This window comes from Acanthamoeba castellanii (assembly GCF_000313135.1).
Source record: "Acanthamoeba castellanii str. Neff unplaced genomic scaffold scf7180000084768, whole genome shotgun sequence".
Taxonomy (NCBI): domain Eukaryota; phylum Discosea; order Longamoebia; family Acanthamoebidae; genus Acanthamoeba; species Acanthamoeba castellanii.
Window position 1 is genome coordinate 539,409 of NW_004457618.1, and position 18,806 is coordinate 558,214.

Here is an 18,806-nt window from a genome sequence, read left to right on the forward strand (position 1 = left end):
AGTGTCAGGAGCCATGGAGAAGAAGATGAAGAAGGGGTAATGGGGGTAAGGCTCGAGAGCGAGGCAGAAATAGAGGGAAGAGGAGGAAGGCAACACCCTGCAAAGGCGAGAGTAGTAGCAGTTGGTTGTCGTACCGCGGTAGAACGAGGCGAGGCCCTTGTCGCGCCATCGCGAGGAGATGACCTGCACGGCTGAGGCGGAGGCTGGTGTGTTTTGTAGGACCACCTTGCACGTCTCGACGGGGTGGGACAGGAAGCGCTCGGTTACCCCGGTCAGCACGCCCGCCACCACACGGCGCAGCTTGGCACGGGCCTCGGGGTCTTGCACGGCTGCATGTTGTTGTTGTTGGGCCTTCATACCGAGCTTGCTGTCGTTCGCGCTATCCTTCACCTGGCGTGTAGCGCCCTCCTGGTGCTTGGGGTGAATCAGCATCTTTTTGCGGATGCAGGCAAACGAGGAGTCGTGTAGGAAGATGATAAAAGATTATAACAATGGGCCAAACGGAGGCCTCTGCTGCAACCTCCAAGATCGATTTTATGGGCCTCACCTACGCCAGGGCGAAAGTCAGCCGGCATGCCCGCGAAAACAGAACCCCACCGCGTCCACAAAAATGCCACCTCAACCGCCCAAAACAGTCACTGCCCTGCCCCTGATCACTGTCTCTGATCGCCTTCACGCTTCATCTTCTGCAAGCCTTGGCTTTGTTGTGGGAACGGAAGGAGGAGGCTGGCTGGCCCAACTCCGTGGGTCGTGGTATTTTCCGGGCTCGGAGGTCGGCTGGTGCATCCCATAATGGGCGCTGTGTGCGCAGAGTAGAAGTGGGCGGGGAGAGCCCTAGGGCAAATCGATCAAAAAGCTAAGTTTGCGGGGCTCTTACGCCACGGTGGTGTCTTTGGCCCTGGCCACTCCTCATTACCAGTGGGGTGGTTTAGGTGTGAGGCACCACCGCCCAGTCTGCGCACATACCAATGCTTGTGGTTCCTTTAGGAAACGATCCCACACGGTGTAGGACCCGGGTTGGGGGACCGTGCTGGTGAACCACCACATCTCCTCTTTTTTTCCCATCAACAAAAAACAAACCAAACTGGTACCCTCTGCACTTGCACAACGTTCCCTCTGCTTTTGTTTGCGCCACTTGGTGCTCCCCCCAGTGAACGCAAACAAGAGCCGGAAGTCTCCGCTCACCATTCCACTCCGTGAAATAGAGAGAAATATTAGAACAACATTGATTAAAATTTGTTATTATGAGGCGTGTGGGTTGTGCTGCGTCTCGTCCCTCGTTCTTCGTCGTCTCGCCGCTGACGTCGTCCACCCGAGTCTTGGCGCTATCGTCTTCTTCACTCTCCATGCAGCGAGCGTTGGCATCGAGCGGAGCCTCCCGCATCACGGACTATGAGCCGTTCTTGAGCGTGACGTCCAAGCGACGTCAGCCCTCCCCCATCCGCTCCCTCCAGCCCCTCCTTGAGCTGCCCGGCATGGTACCCCCCCCACAGCACTACACACTCAAACCATCGGCCCATTTCGATTTGGCACATAAAAAAATAAAACTATTTAACTCTAACTACGGCGTGGTGCAGATCTCGCTGGGTGGTGGCATGCCCAACACGTCGTTCTTCCCCATCAAGGGGGTGGACGTGCACCTGACGGACGGCACCACCCTCCCCATCCAGGGCGTCGACATGAACGCCGCCCTCCAGTACTCCTCCTCGGTACTTCCTTGTCCTGTGGCCTGGCCTGATACCTCGTGGTGGCCTACCACGACTGTTTCGCCTGCTAAGTGCTTCCACCCCCCCCCCCTCTCCCCCCTTCTCCCCCCACAGTACGGTGTCACGGAGTTCGTGGAGTGGCTCAAAGACTACCAGACGCGCGAGCACCACCCACCCTACGCGTACGTGTTGACCACGAGCCAAACCACCCACAACGTTGTGATGTGAGCAGCAGCAGCAGCAGCAGCAGCCAGCAGCATGAAGATGACGGCCATTCCTCCTCATTATTCGTTCTTTCATTCATTCTTCCTTTCGTTCTTCTTCCTCTTCGCCACATGCGCGTAGTTCGAGGAAGGACTGGCACGTGTGCGTGACGAACGGGTCGTCGGACGCCAACGCCAAGGCCTTCGAGATGCTCATCGACCCCGACGACTACGTCCTCGTCGAGAACCCCACCTACAGGTGCCCCGCCCGCTGCCCTTTTCCCTGAAGCTTCCGATCAATGCAATGCAATGCAATGCCAACCACCACCCACCACTAACCGCCATCCACTCACCGCCGCGGCGGCGCAGTGGGTCGCTGGCGGGGCTGCGGCCGCTCGGGTGCCGGCTGGTGGGTGTGGAGACCGACCACTCGGGCCTCTCGCCTACCCACCTCCGCTCGCTCCTCGACTCGTGGCCCGTCGACCGCCCCAAGCCCAAGGTGCGCTTGTGCGTGTGCGTGTGCGTGTGCGTGTGCGTGTGCGTGTGCGTGTGCGTGCGTGTCATTGATCGTGTCGTGTCGTGGGTGTCGTTGGTGTGCGTGTAGGTGCTGTACGTGATCCCCACGGGACAGAACCCGTCGGGGGCCACACTGCCCGAGGAGAGGCGTCGGGAGATCTACGGCATCGCGCAGCAGCACAACCTCATCATCCTCGAGGACGACCCCTACTTCCACCTCCAGCTCGACAAGCAACAGGTCCCCACTTCCTTACTTACCTATCTACTACTACAGCTGCCGCTCTCTTTCTCTTCACCTCTCTCTCTCTCTCTCGCTCTCGCTGGTTGTGTTTGGGCCATGGTGGCTGCTGGCGGCGGCGGTTGACGATGGGTCGGGGGGGGGGTGAACCGCGCAGGACGATGAGCCGTTGAAGTCGTTCCTCTCGATGGACGTGGATGGGCGCGTGGTGCGCTTCGACTCCTTCTCCAAGATCATCTCCTCGGGTGCGTTGATTGTTCCCACTGTCGGACACACGCACCACCGCACACGCACACGCACCACCGCACCACCGCACCACCGCACACCGACGTCCTCATGGCAATTTCGCTGCAGGTTTCAGGATCGGGTGGGCCACCGGCCCCGCTCCGCTCATCGAGCGGATTCAGCTCCACCAGCAGGTGCGCCCCTCCCCTTTCCCTCTCTTCCTCTCTCTCTCTCTCTCTGTGTTGTGTGTGTGTGTGTGTGTGGTCAACCAAGCCACCTTCATCTCTCCAGGCCTCGACGCTGCATGTCAGCGGACTGAGCCAGGTGGTGCTCCTCACGCTGCTCAAGAACTGGGGCGAGGAGGGCTTCAAGCGCCACATCGCCATGGTCCAGGTAATAATACATAAATAAATATAAATAAATAAATAATAATGCTACGTGTATTGGACGACGACGACTATACGCAGCCCGACTCACCCCGCCCCTCTCTCTTTGCAGGAGGGGTACCGCCAACGGAGGGACCTGTTCTGCAAGCTCGCCGAGAAGCACCTCACCGGCCTCGCCGAGTGGCATCCGCCGTCCGCCGGTGCGCCTCTCCCCGGCACCATTGCCGCTAAACAAACTGCGCGATGGCTTACATGCATCGATCCCCACAATTCCCACGCGCCACATACACGCACGCACACATGTCCCTGTATGGACACAAGGCATGTTCGTGTGGTTCAAGGCGCTGGGGGTACGGTCGACGGAGAAGATGATCAAGGAGCGAGCCCTGGCCCAGAAGGTGCTGCTCGTGCCGGGCGTGGCGTTCACGCCCAACGGCGAGGAATCATCGTTCGTGCGGGCCTCCTTCTCCACCGCCTCCCCCGACGACATGGACGAAGCCCTCCGCCGATTCGCCGCCCTCCTCCACGAGGAACGCAACGCGCACCACCAGTAGAACTAGAAGCCAATGTTTGAGGCCAAGAAGGGGGGTGGGCATTGCGCGTCAAGACAAGATCTTGTTGACGTTGTTTTGTTTGGAGAAAACACACTTCAATGTTTTAACAATCAAAATTAGTTACTATGTACACGCGAGGGCACCCTCTGGTCCTGCTTTTGCTTTTTCTCCCTCACTCTCCGCCTTCGCTTCTCAGTAGCCGAGGCTCATGTCGTCGCTGTCGAGGCAGGCGAGGACAGCGGCCGCCTGCAGCTCCTCGCGGTGCACATCGTCGTCGTCGTCGTCGTCTTCGCGTTCCTCCTCCTCCCTTTCGCTGTCCCCCGTTGTGTCGCTCTCGGCGTCGGCTGTGGTGGTGGTGGTGGTGCTTCGGCTCGTCGCTTGCGTGTGTGCGTGTGCGCCCTCGGGCACGAGGTGGAGGAACGGGTGGAGGAGGGCGCCGTCGAGGGAGAGTCGCTTGCGCGGGTCGGGCCGCAGGAGCGACCAGACGAGGTCGCGCGCGTCGGCAGACACGTGCGGCGGGAAGGGCAGCGAGGCGAGGAAGCCGGGCGAGGTCTGCTCGTCGAACTGGGCCTCGACGTCGTCCGGGCTGAACGGGTAGGCGCCCGTGAGGAGCAAGTAGAGCACCACGCCCAGCGCGTAGGCATCGGTCTTGAACCCGTCGTAGGCGCGGCCCTCCAGCATCTCCGGCGCCGCGTACTGCTCCGTCCCGCTGAACGTCGCCAGCAGCTGCCCGGGCCGCTCCACCCGGCACGCCAGCCCAAAGTCGATCAGCTTCACCCGCGCCCCCGCCGGCAACAGTTCTCCTCCTCCTCCTTCTTCTGCTTCTTCTGCTTCCTGCTCCTGCGATGGCCGCCGCTTCGTAGAATCCCGTCGGCGCGTCGTCGTGCTCGTCGTCGTCGTGGGTTCGTCTTCGTCTTCGTCGTCGGTCTCCTCTCCTCGGCTGTCGTCCATCTCACAACGGCCGTTGTCGTCTTCTTCGTCGTCGCCCGCGGCGTCGTGGTGGTGGTGGTGATGCGGCATCGCTGACGGCGGGATGGTGAGCATGAGGTTCTCCAGCTTAATGTCCGAGTGGACGACGCCCCGGGCGTGGCAGTGGCGCACGGCCTCGCAGAGCTGGCGGAAGAGCGGGCGCACCTCGCGGCGCTCGTCGAGCGGACCGCCGCGCCGCTGGACGAAGTCGAACAGGTCGCCTCCGTTCATGTGCTCCAGGAGGAGGTACACGCAGCGATCGTCCTGCGCGGCCTGGTAGAGCCGGCAGATGCCGTCGTGGTCGGCCAGGCGGGTGAGGTGGTCGACCTCCTGCTGGATCCTGTCCCGCCTCTTGCGATTGAGCCGGGCCTTTTCGATGATCTTGACGGCCAGCTTGCGACCCGTGGCGCGGTGCACGGCCTCCCTCACCTCTCCGAAAGTGCCTTGGCCCAGCACACCCTGCAGCGACAGCCCTTCCAAGCTCATCATCATCTTCGCTGGCAAAAGCGCGAGTTGTGTGGATGATGGTGGCAAGCAATTGCTTGTTTGTCTGAAAATCGTTCGATTGATTGAAAGTAGTATTGCTGGCCGAGTACTACTGGGTGCTGGCAGTACTCACCCTACTCGCAATCTAATCTGAAGAGGATTTCCGGCTGTGGTGCTGCCCTACTCCTCTCACTTGGGTTGAAAATTGAAAGGACTGGGAACTGGACGAGGACCTCAGGGTTTGGCGGACAGGAACAAGCTTCTCTTCTTCTTGCGTGTGATTTGATTGAAAAAGCTCGAAAGGGTGCGACTTTTTCCTGGTACCATTCTCCGATTTCGGCGGCATCAACAATGAGAAAAATGTAGGATATGTTTCGCATTCTAATCGAAAAAATTCTAAACACGCACGCACGTTTTCGTACTTCTTTCGGTTAGTGATGGGCAGCTTGCTCTTGCGTCCACTCGTCCTGGATCTGCAGTAGCCGTGCTCGCCATTGCCCATACCCTACAAGGCTAACCACAGTGCACGAGTGTCAGCGTCGTTCGAAGCTTCGTGCAGAGCGCATAACGCACCTCACTCGTCGTTGTTCGCTATCTTCGTCCTCGTCCTCATCTTCATCACCATTGCCTTCCCCGCGGTTGTTGTTGTTGGCCTCTGTTCGCTTGTAGCTTTTGTGCGGGTTGGGTTCGCCATCTTCCTTGTCAAGGAGCTCGAAGTGGAGATCCAACCGGTCTCGTGGCATGAAGTCCATTCCCACACGCTGCGGCCACTCGATCAGGGCAATCTCACTCCTGGCTAAACAAGCCACAACGCAAGTAGAGCCACCGCCATCATCACCACGACGATCCAAAGAGTTCCTCTCTCCTGGGCGAGCACAGCCAGCTGGATCATCGGGTTGTACGTACGCAGGCTGATCCTTGGTGGCCGGGAGGCGGACGTGGCTGGTGCGACGAGTCCCAGTGCCCGCAAGTCATCAGGACCCGTGCACCGAAAGAGGTCCAGGTGCCGAACCCTAAACCCACCCCACGCGCCACGCGGTCAGTCACAGCACCAGGCACCATTACTGATGCGTCATGGGCGATTGTTGGGGGGGGGGTATCACGTGATGTCGGGTCGGGAGGGTGCCGCGTAGTGCAGATCGAGCAGATAGGTGGGCGACGTAACCTGCATGGTCGGGTCATCGAAGAAGCTTCGAACGAAGCACCGAGTAAAGGCCGTCTTGCCCGTCCCCATTTCCCTATGGACACCACGAAGAAAATAAACAATTCCATAAATAAAATAATAAAAACAGACAAGGACGTACCCGGTAAGGCACAGCACATCGGAGCCCGTTGTGTGGTGAGCTAGAAGGCGAGCGAACTTCTCGGTGCACATAAGAGACTGCAAGGTTGCCCCCAGTTGCACGGAATCTTCGTGGGTGGTAGTTGTCAGCCACGTGCGAGCGCCCCAGTGGAGACGCTGCCGGGGCATCACCAGCATTTGCGGACAGGAAACAGCAAAGCCCTGTCTCGTCCACGCTACTCCAACCCAACGTCGCTGCATCTAGCGCAACTGTTGTTTTTCCTTGTTCATTTCTTTAGTTGTTTTCCTCGGCCAGTCGGAGCTGTTTGGAATCATAAAACTTCTTTTTTAACGCCTTCTATTTACAGGGCCTGTTCGCACATCTTGTTCATCTCGGTGTACTGTTGTCCTTCTACTTGACGGTGGCCTTGGCCCGGATCTTGTCCTCGACGTCCTCGAGGGCGAGGTCATCGACGCCGGCGGCCTGGATGGGCAGGCTCATGCCGGCGCCCCACTGGTCGATGAGGCCCTTGGCGCCCTTGGCGAACATGCTCGCCACCATGCGCTCCTTGGTCGACGTGGCCTCGGGCGCCCACAGGATGAACACCAGGCGCGACCGCACGACGCCATCGGCGTGGGCTCGCCACGGCATCTGCGCCACGGCCATGCGGCACTGGTCGCGCGGCAGGCTCGCCACCAGGCTCTCCCACGTCGCCGCCGCCATCTCGCTGCCGGAGTCCGATGATGAAGAAGAGGCTGGCGTGGTGGCGGAGACGGTGTCGATGGTGAGGCAGGACTGCTTGCCGTCGACGAACTTGAGGGTGCAGAAGGGCACGAAGAGCGGCGAGTTGTCGCTGGCGGAGGTGGTGGTGGTGAAGTGGTAGCGCTTGCTGACGGCGACGACAGCCGAGCGCACGTCGTCAGTGAGATGGACAGCTCCGGTTCCGGACACGATCGACATTCTTCTTCTGGTTCCGGGAGGTGTTAGGGCACTTGGCTGGTTGAGTGCTGGTTGTTGGTTGAAATGACTCCACTGGAGACACAGCGAATATTTGAGGTGGTCAACTTCAAGGAAGCCCACCTCCACCCTGTTTCATCGAAGGCAAGGCCGGCCACTCACGTAGTCCGATTCTCCTTGAAAAGAGAAATTGCGGAAGAAATCCTTACCAATCAAATATATTATATTCCAGAGGCACCCCGACAGTCGACATGGAGGGAGTGGCGGCTAAGCTGGTGGGGGTGCGGCCCGCCGCATACCACAAGGTGTGGGACGACCGGTGCGACAACCCTTCCCGTGTGTCGCCTGGTGGGAGTGAGCTCAAGTGTTGTTTTCTCACCATTTTAATTTAAATGCTGCCCCTGTAAAAGGAAGACGGGCAGCAAGCCACACCACGTGTCGTTCTGGAGGCCAGTGCCTCCGCGCGGCTTCCACCGCGTGTCCGACCTTGCCCAACGGTTCCCCGCCCATCGCGGTGCATCTTCTTTCTTTGAGTGCCAAGAGAGAGCTCTGACGATGTCCGTGTCTATGTGCGCATGCGCATGCGCGTGTGTCATGTGACCTTTTGACCACCGTACGCGAACAGCACGCACGAGAAGGAGCCCGCTCAGATGGCCCGCTGTCTGGTAGTAGCGGCCCACGGCAGCGTAGCCGACGGGTCGTCACCCGTGTTGCGCCCGCCCGTGGACTACACGTGCGTGTGGACCGACAAGCGCTCGGGAGGACGCTACGGCAATTGCTCTCTCTGGGTCCGCGATGCACACGCACACGCACACACACAGTACCACCGCATGCGTTCCTTTCCGGACTCGCGCACGACCTGCGCACGTAGTTGTATGAACCTCGATCGTGTGCGGCGCGGTGTCTGCAGGTTCCGGTGGCGCCAGAGGGCTACTGCGCGTTGGGGTGCGTGGCGGTCGTGGGGTACGAGAAGCCGGGGCTCAACGAGGTCATGTGCGTGCACAGTAGCCTCTGCACACCCGCCGGGGTCGTGAGCGAAGATCCGACCGGGCCTCTGTGGAAGGACGCCGGCTCCGGTATGCGGCCTCCATAATTTATTACTTTTTTTATATATTTCTATTACTTTATAACATTGCATTGCGGTGGCACTGTTGCAGGATCGGTCAATGACGTCAGCATATGGACCATGGCGCCGCTAGAGATAGGCGAGGGAATCTGTAACGTGCCCCTCTACCCCGCCACGCCACGCTCTTGCTTCTGCTGAATATTCACTCCCGCTTGGTTGTGCGTGTGTCGTGTGTCGTGTGTTGCGTCCCTGTAGCGATTGACTCCTTCCTGGCGGTGCCGCACCACGGCACCAAGGTCAACCCCGCCCATCCGTTCGCCTTCTGCGGGCTCTACTGCATCTCCACGAGCGCCATCATCATCGAGACCCCCCAGTCTCCCCTCGTCGCCGCCATCGCCGCTGCCGCTGCCTCCGCTACTGCCACCACCGCCGCATCTTCCGCTGTCTCCACGTCGACGTCGGCTTCGATGTGCACTTTCGGCGGATTCGCCTCTGCGCTGGCGTCCCTCGCGGCCCCGGCGACTGCGCCGCTTCTGCCGTTCGGGGTGGACCCTGCCACCCTTCCCCTGGAGCGCGACGACGCCACGGGTGCGCCCACCCCTCCCGCACGGCGAGGAATGTTGAGCATGCAACAGCTACTAACGGCTGCGAGCGTCGGATGCCATTGGTTGGGCATTCAGGTCTGACGGTGCCCAGGGGTCTGGTGGCCCTGCGGCGGCTCTTCTACGCCATGAACGGACACATGGAGGAGGGCATCTTCCGCATCGCCGGCTCGGAGACGGAGTGTCAGAAGATGCAGGCCAGCCTCAACAAACCGAGGAACGTGGACAAGCAGGGCAACTTCAGCTTCGACGTGTTCCCCAACGACGTGCACGCCGTGTCTTCCCTCATCAAGGTGTCCCTCCATCTCTTTCGCTTTTCGCTATCTCTTTCGCTTTCGCTTTCCTGACCCGGGGTTGTGTAATCTAGCGCTGGTACCGGGAACTGCCGGTGCGTCTGCTGGCCGGCAGTGCCGCGTGCGTCGCGGACCTGTCTGGTCGCCTCGCCGCCGCGTATGTGACCCCCCCCCTTGCACAAGCAAAGCAAAGCAAGCACAGACATTCATTTTGTGATCCCAGGGCAGTGCCACTTGACGCTTAGCTCATGTGTTCTTCTTTGCTTTGCTTTGCTTTACGTCGTATAAGGGACGATCGCGCGGTGCTGCTCGAGGAGATCAGAGGCTTTCCCGATAGCCTGCCGCCCCTGCAGAAAGACCTCTTCCTCTTTCTCATGGGCCTCGGGCGCGACGTAGCCCGCAATTCGGCCGTTAACAAGATGGTCCCGCGCAACATCGGTGCGTACCCACCACACACGACACACGCTACACGCATGGCCTGCTACGCACATGGCACCCGACACGAACGAACCCTTCTGTTCGCACATAATTGCTGGCTCAATCCGGTGGATTCACTTCTCCCATTTTCTGGCGCCGTGTGGTGGATCAGCCGTCGTGTTCGCGCCCATGCTCGTGGAGCGAACGTCCCCCATGGAGGAGATGATGCGCACCTCCGAGATCATGCTCTTCCTCGTGGCCTGCCTCGAGCTGCCCGAGCCATGAATGCCGGCCACGAGCGCGCCCTACTTTGTACCCATTTCTATCGCGTTTTAAAAACCAGCAGAATTGCAAAAGAAAACAGGAAAATTCAATCGAGAAAGAAATTAGCGGACTTAGCGTCCAACGTTGGCCGGCCATGTGGCAGCAGCACCGTGGCCTCCGGCAAGGGGCTGGTGTGTGGCGTCCTGCTCCTGCTACTGCTGACGGCAGCAGTCATGGTGCTCGCCCTCCTTCACGCGGTACGCCCCACCCCTCTCGAGACTTGGTCCCTTTTGCCAGTGGTTCACCTTCGTGCGTGGCTTGGGGGGGCACAGGAAGAGAAGGACCCCGGTGGGCCGCCTCCGCTGGTGGTGCAGCTCGAGCGCCGACCGCCCCCCCGCGCTGCGACCGCCGTCAACGCTGAAACCGTCCGGCGCGTCGCGCGGCGCTTTTCCTCCACCGCGTCGGCCGCGGCGCCCACGCCCGTCCCGGCGGACGCCCTCTTCGCCATCGAGGAGGCCTCCGGAGCTCACGACGACGACGACCAGGAGGTGCTCTCCGCGCCCCTCCACCATAACGCTGCCGGTGCGTTGGCCACCACCACCCAGTTCACCATGACGACGACGATGAAGGTGCCGCCCACCAACCGTGTCGTTGCCACTGATCCGTGTGTCGTGATGTGTTGTGTTGTGTTGTGCTGTGTTGTGCTGTGCTGTGCTGTGTGTGTGTGCGTGTGCGTGTGTGGGTGTCGCAGAGTATTTCGTGGAGGTGGCCATAGCCGACGGTAATGGTCACGATCTTCCACGTGCTGTCGACGCTGCTGGGGGTGGTGACGCCGACGGTGATGATGTCGGTAGTGGCGAGCAGCAGCAGCAACAGCAACAACAACCGGAAGTGGAGGAGGAGCGCGGCTCCAAGGTGGGCCGGCAGCGGGGCGCCGGGTACTTCCTGCTGCACGTCGACACCGGGAGCGCGGTGATGGCCCTCCCCTCTCGACTCTGCACCGGCTGCTGCGCCCATTCCCTTCGGTACCGCCGCATTGCCGCCGGATCATGTCGTGCGTGTCATGCGACATCGCGTCGCGTCGCGTTGTGTGTGGTGTGTCGTGTCGTGTGACCTCGTCGCGTTGTGCGCCGTGTGTGTGTGTGTGTGTGTGTGTGCGTGTTGGTGGGCCTTCCCAGGTACGGACGTGAGGAGGAGCGCGGGGTGGCGTGTGCGGAGTGCGGGGGCGGGTGCCACGGGGCGCTGTGCGGGTTCGAGATGGCCTACGCGGACCGCTCGCGCATCGCGGGGGTGCTAGTGCGGGACCGCGTGCACATGGCGGGCGTGGAGTGGGCCGCCACCTTTGGCGCCATCGTCGATGCACATCGCTTCTGCGTGCGGGGCGTCGACGGCATCCTGGGCCTCGCCCGCCCCGGCACCGCCACCAACCCCCTCAACGTACATACGCCCCCCCCAAACCCAGTAGTGAATCTGAAGCGAGCGTTGACACACGCCACCGCACACGCACACGCACACGCACACGACACACACGTGGGGGGGGGTTGGGTGAGAGCAGTGCGTGCCCAACTGCGTGGAACCGCCACTGGATTCTCTGATGCGGGAGCACCCCATGCCCGACGTGTTCGCCCTTCAGCTCCGCGACACAGTACGCCGCTCCCTCTCCGCCCACGATCGCCCCCCGCGACGCCGTTGGCGCTGACCGCCCTCAGGGCGGACGTCTGATCGTGGGCAGCGCGGACGACGGCGTGACGGCTCTGCGCGAACCCGTGGCCTGGAGCGCCGACCTGGGCGCCCACGCCGGGCATTACCGCATCGCTCTCCGCACCATCGCCGTGCTCGACGCGCCGCCCGCCGGCCCCCGCCTCGTCCGCCTCCCTGGCCGCGGTGCTTACCCCCCCCCTCTTCTCTGTGTGTGGAATGCGTTCCGAAGGATAGCACCGCATTCTTTCTATTTTTTAACTTATTTTCTGTTTGTAGGCAGGGCGACGGCAGAGGCGCTGCTGGACAGCGGGACGAGCGTGATCGCCGCCTCGTCTCCGCTCTACGCCGCCATTGTGGCGGCCTTCCTCGCGGGCAACTGCACTACCCGCGGCATATGCGCCCACGCCCGGTACTCGACACGCCACGGCACGACTGCTGAGGGCGGGTCCCGCTGACAAGTAGGACACACTACACGCACACGCGCGACCAACACCACATTAGGGAGAGTGGGGAGCACGTGTTCCAGTACTGCTTCCCGCGCGACTCGTTTCCGATCGACCGCTACCCGGCCCTCTCCCTCGGCCTCGCCCACGGAGTCACCCTCACCCTCCGCCCCAGGTACGCCCACGCAAGTCGCGCATGCATCGGTTCTCTTTATTCATTTATTTATTTATTTTTTATTTCATAAATGTGTAAGTGCACGTAACACACTTTTGTCTATATTGCTGCGTGCACCCGGGAAACCTGTACCTTACGTCAATGCTGCAGGCAGTACCTGCTAGAGCGGTTGGCCGACGACGGGACCACCGTGATGGTGTGCTCCGCCATCCGCGAGACCAAGGCCTCCCACGCCAGCCTCGTGCTCGGCGCGCCTTTCTTCCGAGGTACGCAGAGGAGGAGGAATACCACCATCGCACGACGAGCCAGCAGCTGATTGCATTTGCCCTCCTCCTCCTCCTCCTCTTCATCTTCTTCTTCATCTTCAGCATTCCACACCGTGTTTGACCGGGTACCCCCCTACACAGCTTCCTTCCTTTCCTCGTTCTCGCTTGGCTACATGGTTTTTGTTAATGTGTGTCGTGTGTCGTGTGTCGTGTGGACAGGGTAACGGGCGCATCGGTTTTGCGGAGCATGCCGACGGCGAAGGTGGAGCAGTCGAGGTCGACCCCGACTACCGGGAGCCCGCGCCTGACCTCGCCCTCTACACCTCGTGGTCCCGTCCCTCATTCCCCCCTTGGCCCGAAAGAGCTGAGGCGAACCGCAATATGTGTGCCGAGCTCACCAAACTCTCTCTCTGTGTGTGTGTGTGTGTGCGTGTGACAACACAGGGAGAACGGGGCCGGGGTATGGGTGGGGCTGGCCCTCGTGGGTGCCCTGGTCTCCGTCTGTGGCGGGGTGCTGGTGTGCCTCTACGCTCGTCCCCCCGTAGACCGTGCTCGTCCCCGTGCCCGTGCCCGAGGCCGTGCCACCTGATCGGAGGGCTGACCAACAGCTGACCCCCCTGATCGGGGAGAGGGGCCGACAAGGAGGACTTCCGTTCAACGCCGCCATTCCCGCGCTGGCAGGTCGCCCGTCGACCGACCACAAGGACAAACGTCATTCGTGTCCTCTGTGCGGCCAATCCTGGCTGACCGAGTCAACGCCCTCGCCACAGATCACGGCGGCGTAAGAGAGCCCCACCGGATCGGCGTGTCTTTCCTCCTCCCGCCGGAGAAGCACACACTGTCATCCCTCTTTCCCACAGCACCTCCTGTCATCTGAAAGCATTCCTATGTTTGGTTGTAAGATCTAGATACAAGTATATTTATATATATATTTATAAACGCTTCATCTGTACACCACCGCTCCCAAACCCTTCCTTCCCTTACAGGGCAGCAGCAGCAGCAGCACGCGCGCTACTGCCATTATTCACAAAAATGTCTCGCTTTCGCGAGCTTTCCTCTCTCTCCTCTCTCTCTTGTGTGGTTGGTTGTGTGAGGAGAGCTAGGAGTCCTTGGACATGGAGAGGAAGCTCTCGATGGTCTGCTTGAGGGACTCGGCGTGGATGGGCTTCGATATGTAGCCGTCCATGCCGCCCTCGAGGCACTTTTCGCGGTAGCCTTGGATGGCGTGGGCGGTCATGGCGACGATCGGGGTGTGGCCGCGGCCGGCCTGCTTGCTCTCGAGGCCACGGATCTTGGCGGTGGCCTCGAAGCCGCCCATCTCGGGCATCTGGACGTCCATGAGGATGAGGTCGAAGCTCTGCGTCTTGGCGATGTCAACGGCCTTGCGTCCGTTGTCGGCGAGGGTGACCGAGTAGCCGAAGCGCTCGAGGAGGCGGATGGCGAGCTTCTGGTTGACGACGTTGTCCTCGGCCAGAAGAATGCGCTGCCGGGGCTTCTCGCCGCCGTGAGAGCCGGCGCGGCCATCGGAGGCGTGCGGGCTGCCGCGGTGGGCCGACCCGGGTCCGCCGGGCAGCAGCGACGAGGTGGGCTCGAGCAGGTCGAAGGGCTTGAGCAGGGCGCCGAGGAGCTCGCTCTGGCCCACGGGCTTGGAGATGTAGGCGCACGTGGGCGGGCACGAGTGCCAGCTGACGAGGTCGCGCTTGGTGGCGGTGGGCGAGAGGGCCATGATGATGGTGGTCTCCTTGGTCACCACCTGCAGGCTCTCGCTGAACTGCGCGATCGTGAGGCCCTCGAGGTCATCCGGGATCTGCGACACGAGCAGCACGTACTCGAACGGTCTCTGCACCATCACCGACTCGGCGTACAGCTGGCTGGCCTCCCGCACCGTGTCCACCACGATCGGCTCCATGCGCCAGTTGAGCAGCGTCTGCGACAGGATGCGCCGCGACGTCTCGTTGGCGTCGGCCACCAGCACCCGCCGCCCGCCCAGCACCGCCGTCGACCGCTCGCGCGGCAGAGAGCTCTCCTCGCGCGCCAGCCCGAACGTGGCCGTGAAGTGGAACAGCGAGCCCTTGCCCGGGTTGCTCTCCGCCGTCAGCTTGCCCTGCATGAGCTGCACCAGCCGCGTCGAGATCGTCAGCCCCAGGCCCGTCCCTCCGTACTTGCGCGTGATCGACCCGTCGGCCTGCGAGAACGCCTCGAAGATCACCGACAGCTTGTCCGGCGGAATGCCTGCCGTACAAATATGATGTGTAGGGGGTCAGGTGGTGGTAGTGGTGGTGGTGTTGGTGGTGGTGGTGGTGGTGATGATGATGATGATGATGACGATGATGGATTGATCACCGAGCGCTGTGCAGTGGAACGTCGAGTGCGTACCGATGCCCGTGTCGCGTACGGCAAAGTGGAGTACGACGGCGTCGGCCTTGCGCTCCTGCATCTTGACCGAGAGGACGACCTCGCCCTGCGACGTGAACTTGATGGCGTTGCCCACTAATCGATTATGGGTTGGAGTCAGACATCCAATGGACTAAAACAACAACAACAACAACAACAACAACAACAACAACAACAAGAAGCCAGAAGAAGAAGAGCGACGCGGGCGTACCTAGGTTGATGATGACCTGCCGCAGCCGCACGGGGTCGCCCACCAGCTTGTCGGGCAGGGTGGGCTCGATGTCGCTCAGCAGCTCGATACCCTTTTCGTGGGCCTTGAGCGCCAGCGCCTTGAGCGTGTCGCCCAGGGTCTCGTGTAGCGACATATCTGCATTCCGGCCATTCCTCGTTAGTTAGCCCCGAAACAGCACTGAGGAGAGAGAGCAACAAAGAAGGGGTGCTGGTACCGATGTGCTCAATGTCGAGCTTGCCGGCCTCGATCTTGGAGAAGTCGAGGATGTCGTTGATGATGGTCAGGAGGCCGAGCGCGGAGGAGTGCACGAGCTTGAGGTAGTCCCGCTGCTCCGAGTTCAGCTGCGTGTCGAGGGCAAGCTCCGTCATGCCGATGATTCCGTTCTGCGCCCGCGAGAGTCAATGAGCGAGAGCGCACAAGCAGTGTGTGTGTGTCAAATGCGTACCATGGGCGTTCGAATCTCGTGGGACATGTTAGCCATGAATTCGGTCTTGGCGCGGTTGGCCTCGTTGGCGAGCGCGGTCTTGATGAGCATCTCCTTGAGGGTGCAGATCATCTCGTTGATGATGGTCTTGAGGGTGTTCATCTCGCCGTAGGCCTCCACCGTGATGAAGCGCGTGAAGTCGCCCTTGGTCACCGCGCGGGCCACCTCGGCGATGGCGCGCACCTGGTTGGTGAGGTTGGCCGCCATCGTGTTGACGTTGGTCGTGAGGTCCTCCCAGATGCCGCTCACGCCCTTGACCTGGGCCTGGCCGCCAAGCTTGCCCTCCGTGCCCACCTCGCGCGCGACTCGTGTCACCTCGGAGGCGAAGGTGTTGAGCTGGTCGACCATGGTGTTGATCGTGTTCTTGAGCTCGAGGATCTCGCCCTTGGCGTCAGCGGTCATCTTCTTGGAGAGGTCGCCCTTGGCCACGGCCGTGGTCACCTGCGCGATGGCGCGCACCTGGCCGGTGAGGTTGGCCGCCATGGTGTTGACGTTGTAGGTGAGGTCCTTCCAGATGCCGCTCACGCCCTTGACCTGGGCCTGGCCGCCGAGCTTGCCCTCCGTGCCCACTTCGCCAGCAACGCGGGTCACTTCGGAGGCGAAGGAGTTGAGCTGGTCCACCATGGTGTTGATCGTGTTCTTGAGCTCGAGGATTTCGCCCTTGACGTCGGTGGTGATCTTCTTGGAGAGGTCGCCGCGCGCCACGGCCGTGGTCACTTCGGCGATGGCGCGCACCTGGCCGGTGAGGTTGGCCGCCATGGTGTTGACGTTGTCCGTGAGGTCCTTCCACGTGCCGGCGACGCCGCGGACCATGGCCTGGCCGCCGAGTTTGCCCTCCGTGCCGACTTCCAGCGCGACTCGCATGACCTCGGAGGCGAAGGTGTTGAGCTGGTCGACCATGGTGTTGATCGTGTTCTTTAGTTCGAGGATTTCGCCCTTGACGTCGACCGCGATCTTCTTGGAGAGATCGCCACTGGCCACGGCCGTGGTCACCTGCGCGATGGCGCGCACCTGGCCGGTGAGATTGGCCGCCATGGTGTTGACGTTATTCGTGAGGTCCTCCCAGATGCCGCTCACGCCCTTCACGTGGGCCTGGCCGCCGAGCTTGCCCTCCGTGCCCACCTCGCGCGCGACTCGTGTCACCTCGGAGGCGAACGAGTTGAGCTGGTCCACCATGGTGTTGATCGTAAGCTTGAGCTCGAGGATCTCGCCCTTGGCCTCGGCGGTCATCTTCTTGGAGAGGTCGCCCTTGGCCACGGCCGTGGTCACCTGCGCGATGGCGCGCACCTGGCCGGTCAGACGGGCCGCCATGGTGTTGACGTTGTGTGTGAGGTCCTTCCAGATGCCCGAGACATCCTTGACGTTGGCTTGGCCGCCGAGCTTGCCCTCCGTGCCCACCTCGCGCGCGACGCGGGTCACCTCGGAGGCGAAGGAGTTGAGTTGGTCCACCATGGTGTTGATTGTGTTCTTGAGCAGCAGGATTTCGCCCTACCAACGAGAGAGGTGCCACATACGTGTGGTAAGTAGACCTGTGTGCGCCCCAGATCCCGAGAAGAGAGAAGAAAAGAGAAAAGCGAGGATGGTGACGACGACGATGAGGCGGGTTCGAACGCACTTGCGCTTCAGCAGTGATCTTCTTGGAAAGGTCGCCATTGGCGACTGCAGTAGTGACGAGGGCGATCGCGCGCACCTGACCGGTGAGGTTGGCCGCCATGGTGTTGACATTGTCCGTGAGGTCCTTCCACGTACCCCCGATTCCTGCGCACGCTCTCGCGTGAGTCTTGAATGGCACACACAACAGAGAGAGAGAGAGAGAGCGTGCGCAGCCCAAACGACACACGACGCACGACACGAGGGGAAATGGGCACACCTGTGACCTGGGCCTGGCCGCCGAGCTTGCCCTCCGTGCCCACCTCGCGCGCCACTCGCGTCACCTCGGAGGCGAAGGCGTTGAGCTGGTCGACCATGGTGTTGATCGTGTTCTTCAGTTCTAGAAACTCGCCCTTGGCTTCGGCGGTCATCTTCTTGGAGAGGTCGCCGCGCGCCACGGCCGTGGTCACTTGGGCGACGGCGCGCACCTGGCCGGTGAGGTTGGCCGCCATGGTGTTGACGTTGTCCGTGAGGTCCTTCCAGATGCCGCGGAGGTCCACGGCTTCGGCCTGGCCGCCGAGCTTGCCCTCGATGCCCACGTCGCACACCACGCGCAGCACCTCCTCGTTGAAGCTGTTGAGCATGCGGATCATCTCCGTCAGGGATTGTGAGGTGTGCTGGTACTCACCCTGCAGCTGCCAAGCGCGTGGGGGAGTTAATACACTGAAAATTCACATAAAAAACATAAACTCCCCTACCCCCAGTTGTGGTGTGCTGGAGGCGCCAGGTACCTGGGGCTGGTTGTTGATGAGGGAGAGAGCGCAGGAGAGGTCACCGTCGGCAACGGCTCCGATGGCATCGCGAACGAGGATCATGGGTTGGACCATGTTGTCGATGAGCTGGTTGGCCGAGTCCACGCAGCGACCCCAGGCCCCGCCGGGGGCGGGCAGATTAACACGCTGCTCGAAGTCGCCCTCGACGGCGATGGCCAGATGCACACGCTCGATCTCGTTGCACAGGGTGTCGTTGGCCAGGGCGATGCGGTTGAACACGTCGGCTATCTCGCCATAGACGCCGTCAGCGTTGGGGTCCAGCCTGACGCTGAAGTCGCCGGCCTCGAGGCTCTTGAGGGCCTGCAGGAGGACCACTTCATGGTCCGTGAAGCGCATGCCCATAGGAGAAGGACAGGAGCTCTTTTCCTCCACGTCCGTCCACCCGCCTCCTCCTCCTCCCACGACTAAGCGGCTTGTGCGCAACGTCTTCGTCTACGTGAGGCTTGCTCGGCCGTTCGAGAGGATGTGGAGGCGCGTCCTCTACGCGGCGGGTACGGTAAGGTGAACGCGGAAGGGAGCTGTT

General features: G+C 61.4%; 8 protein-coding genes across 8 annotated transcripts; 3 read left to right on the top strand and 5 right to left on the bottom strand.

Annotated features, from left to right (window-relative positions):
- Positions 1-90: 90 nt before the first annotated feature.
- On the bottom strand, positions 91-426 carry ACA1_255660 (uncharacterized protein; the record flags this gene model as incomplete). Its single annotated transcript, XM_004367644.1, has 1 exon — positions 91-426. A coding segment is annotated over one exon (336 nt), but the record flags the coding sequence as incomplete, so codon positions are not given.
- Positions 427-1,346: 920 nt separating this feature from the next.
- ACA1_255670 (uncharacterized protein) lies at positions 1,347-3,828 on the top strand (the record flags this gene model as incomplete). The annotated part of the gene is made up of 11 exons (XM_004367645.1): positions 1,347-1,478; positions 1,578-1,709; positions 1,821-1,888; positions 2,052-2,168; positions 2,279-2,408; positions 2,514-2,663; positions 2,821-2,908; positions 3,018-3,082; positions 3,180-3,281; positions 3,387-3,474; positions 3,596-3,828. The coding sequence occupies 11 exons, from the start codon at positions 1,347-1,349 to the stop codon at positions 3,826-3,828; spliced, it is 1,305 nt and encodes a 434-aa protein (XP_004367702.1).
- A 192-nt stretch (positions 3,829-4,020) lies between these two features.
- On the bottom strand, positions 4,021-5,289 carry ACA1_255680 (protein kinase domain containing protein; the record flags this gene model as incomplete). The annotated part of the gene is made up of 1 exon (XM_004367646.1): positions 4,021-5,289. One exon carries the CDS (start codon positions 5,287-5,289, stop codon positions 4,021-4,023), a length of 1,269 nt encoding a protein of 422 aa, XP_004367703.1.
- Positions 5,290-6,382: 1,093 nt separating this feature from the next.
- Positions 6,383-6,763, bottom strand: ACA1_255690 (uncharacterized protein; the record flags this gene model as incomplete). The annotated part of the gene is made up of 2 exons (XM_004367647.1): positions 6,383-6,521; positions 6,588-6,763. The coding sequence occupies 2 exons, from the start codon at positions 6,761-6,763 to the stop codon at positions 6,383-6,385; spliced, it is 315 nt and encodes a 104-aa protein (XP_004367704.1).
- A 214-nt stretch (positions 6,764-6,977) lies between these two features.
- On the bottom strand, positions 6,978-7,526 carry ACA1_255700 (uncharacterized protein; the record flags this gene model as incomplete). Its single annotated transcript, XM_004367648.1, has 1 exon — positions 6,978-7,526. One exon carries the CDS (start codon positions 7,524-7,526, stop codon positions 6,978-6,980), a length of 549 nt encoding a protein of 182 aa, XP_004367705.1.
- Positions 7,527-7,774: 248 nt separating this feature from the next.
- ACA1_255710 (RhoGAP domain containing protein) lies at positions 7,775-10,186 on the top strand (the record flags this gene model as incomplete). The annotated part of the gene is made up of 10 exons (XM_004367649.1): positions 7,775-7,842; positions 7,934-8,020; positions 8,149-8,311; positions 8,434-8,599; positions 8,681-8,740; positions 8,845-9,177; positions 9,270-9,484; positions 9,559-9,641; positions 9,774-9,922; positions 10,074-10,186. 10 exons carry the CDS (start codon positions 7,775-7,777, stop codon positions 10,184-10,186), a joined length of 1,437 nt encoding a protein of 478 aa, XP_004367706.1.
- Positions 10,187-10,398: 212 nt separating this feature from the next.
- Positions 10,399-13,339, top strand: ACA1_255720 (eukaryotic aspartyl protease superfamily protein; the record flags this gene model as incomplete). The annotated part of the gene is made up of 12 exons (XM_004367650.1): positions 10,399-10,422; positions 10,498-10,747; positions 10,917-11,137; positions 11,384-11,602; positions 11,721-11,810; positions 11,875-12,049; positions 12,143-12,275; positions 12,329-12,484; positions 12,635-12,750; positions 12,853-12,875; positions 12,970-13,079; positions 13,195-13,339. The coding sequence occupies 12 exons, from the start codon at positions 10,399-10,401 to the stop codon at positions 13,337-13,339; spliced, it is 1,662 nt and encodes a 553-aa protein (XP_004367707.1).
- A 510-nt stretch (positions 13,340-13,849) lies between these two features.
- ACA1_255730 (hybrid signal transduction histidine kinase j, putative) lies at positions 13,850-18,619 on the bottom strand (the record flags this gene model as incomplete). The annotated part of the gene is made up of 8 exons (XM_004367651.1): positions 13,850-14,982; positions 15,127-15,240; positions 15,356-15,511; positions 15,591-15,759; positions 15,822-17,348; positions 17,476-17,618; positions 17,731-18,139; positions 18,242-18,619. 8 exons carry the CDS (start codon positions 18,617-18,619, stop codon positions 13,850-13,852), a joined length of 4,029 nt encoding a protein of 1,342 aa, XP_004367708.1.
- Positions 18,620-18,806: the final 187 nt, after the last annotated feature.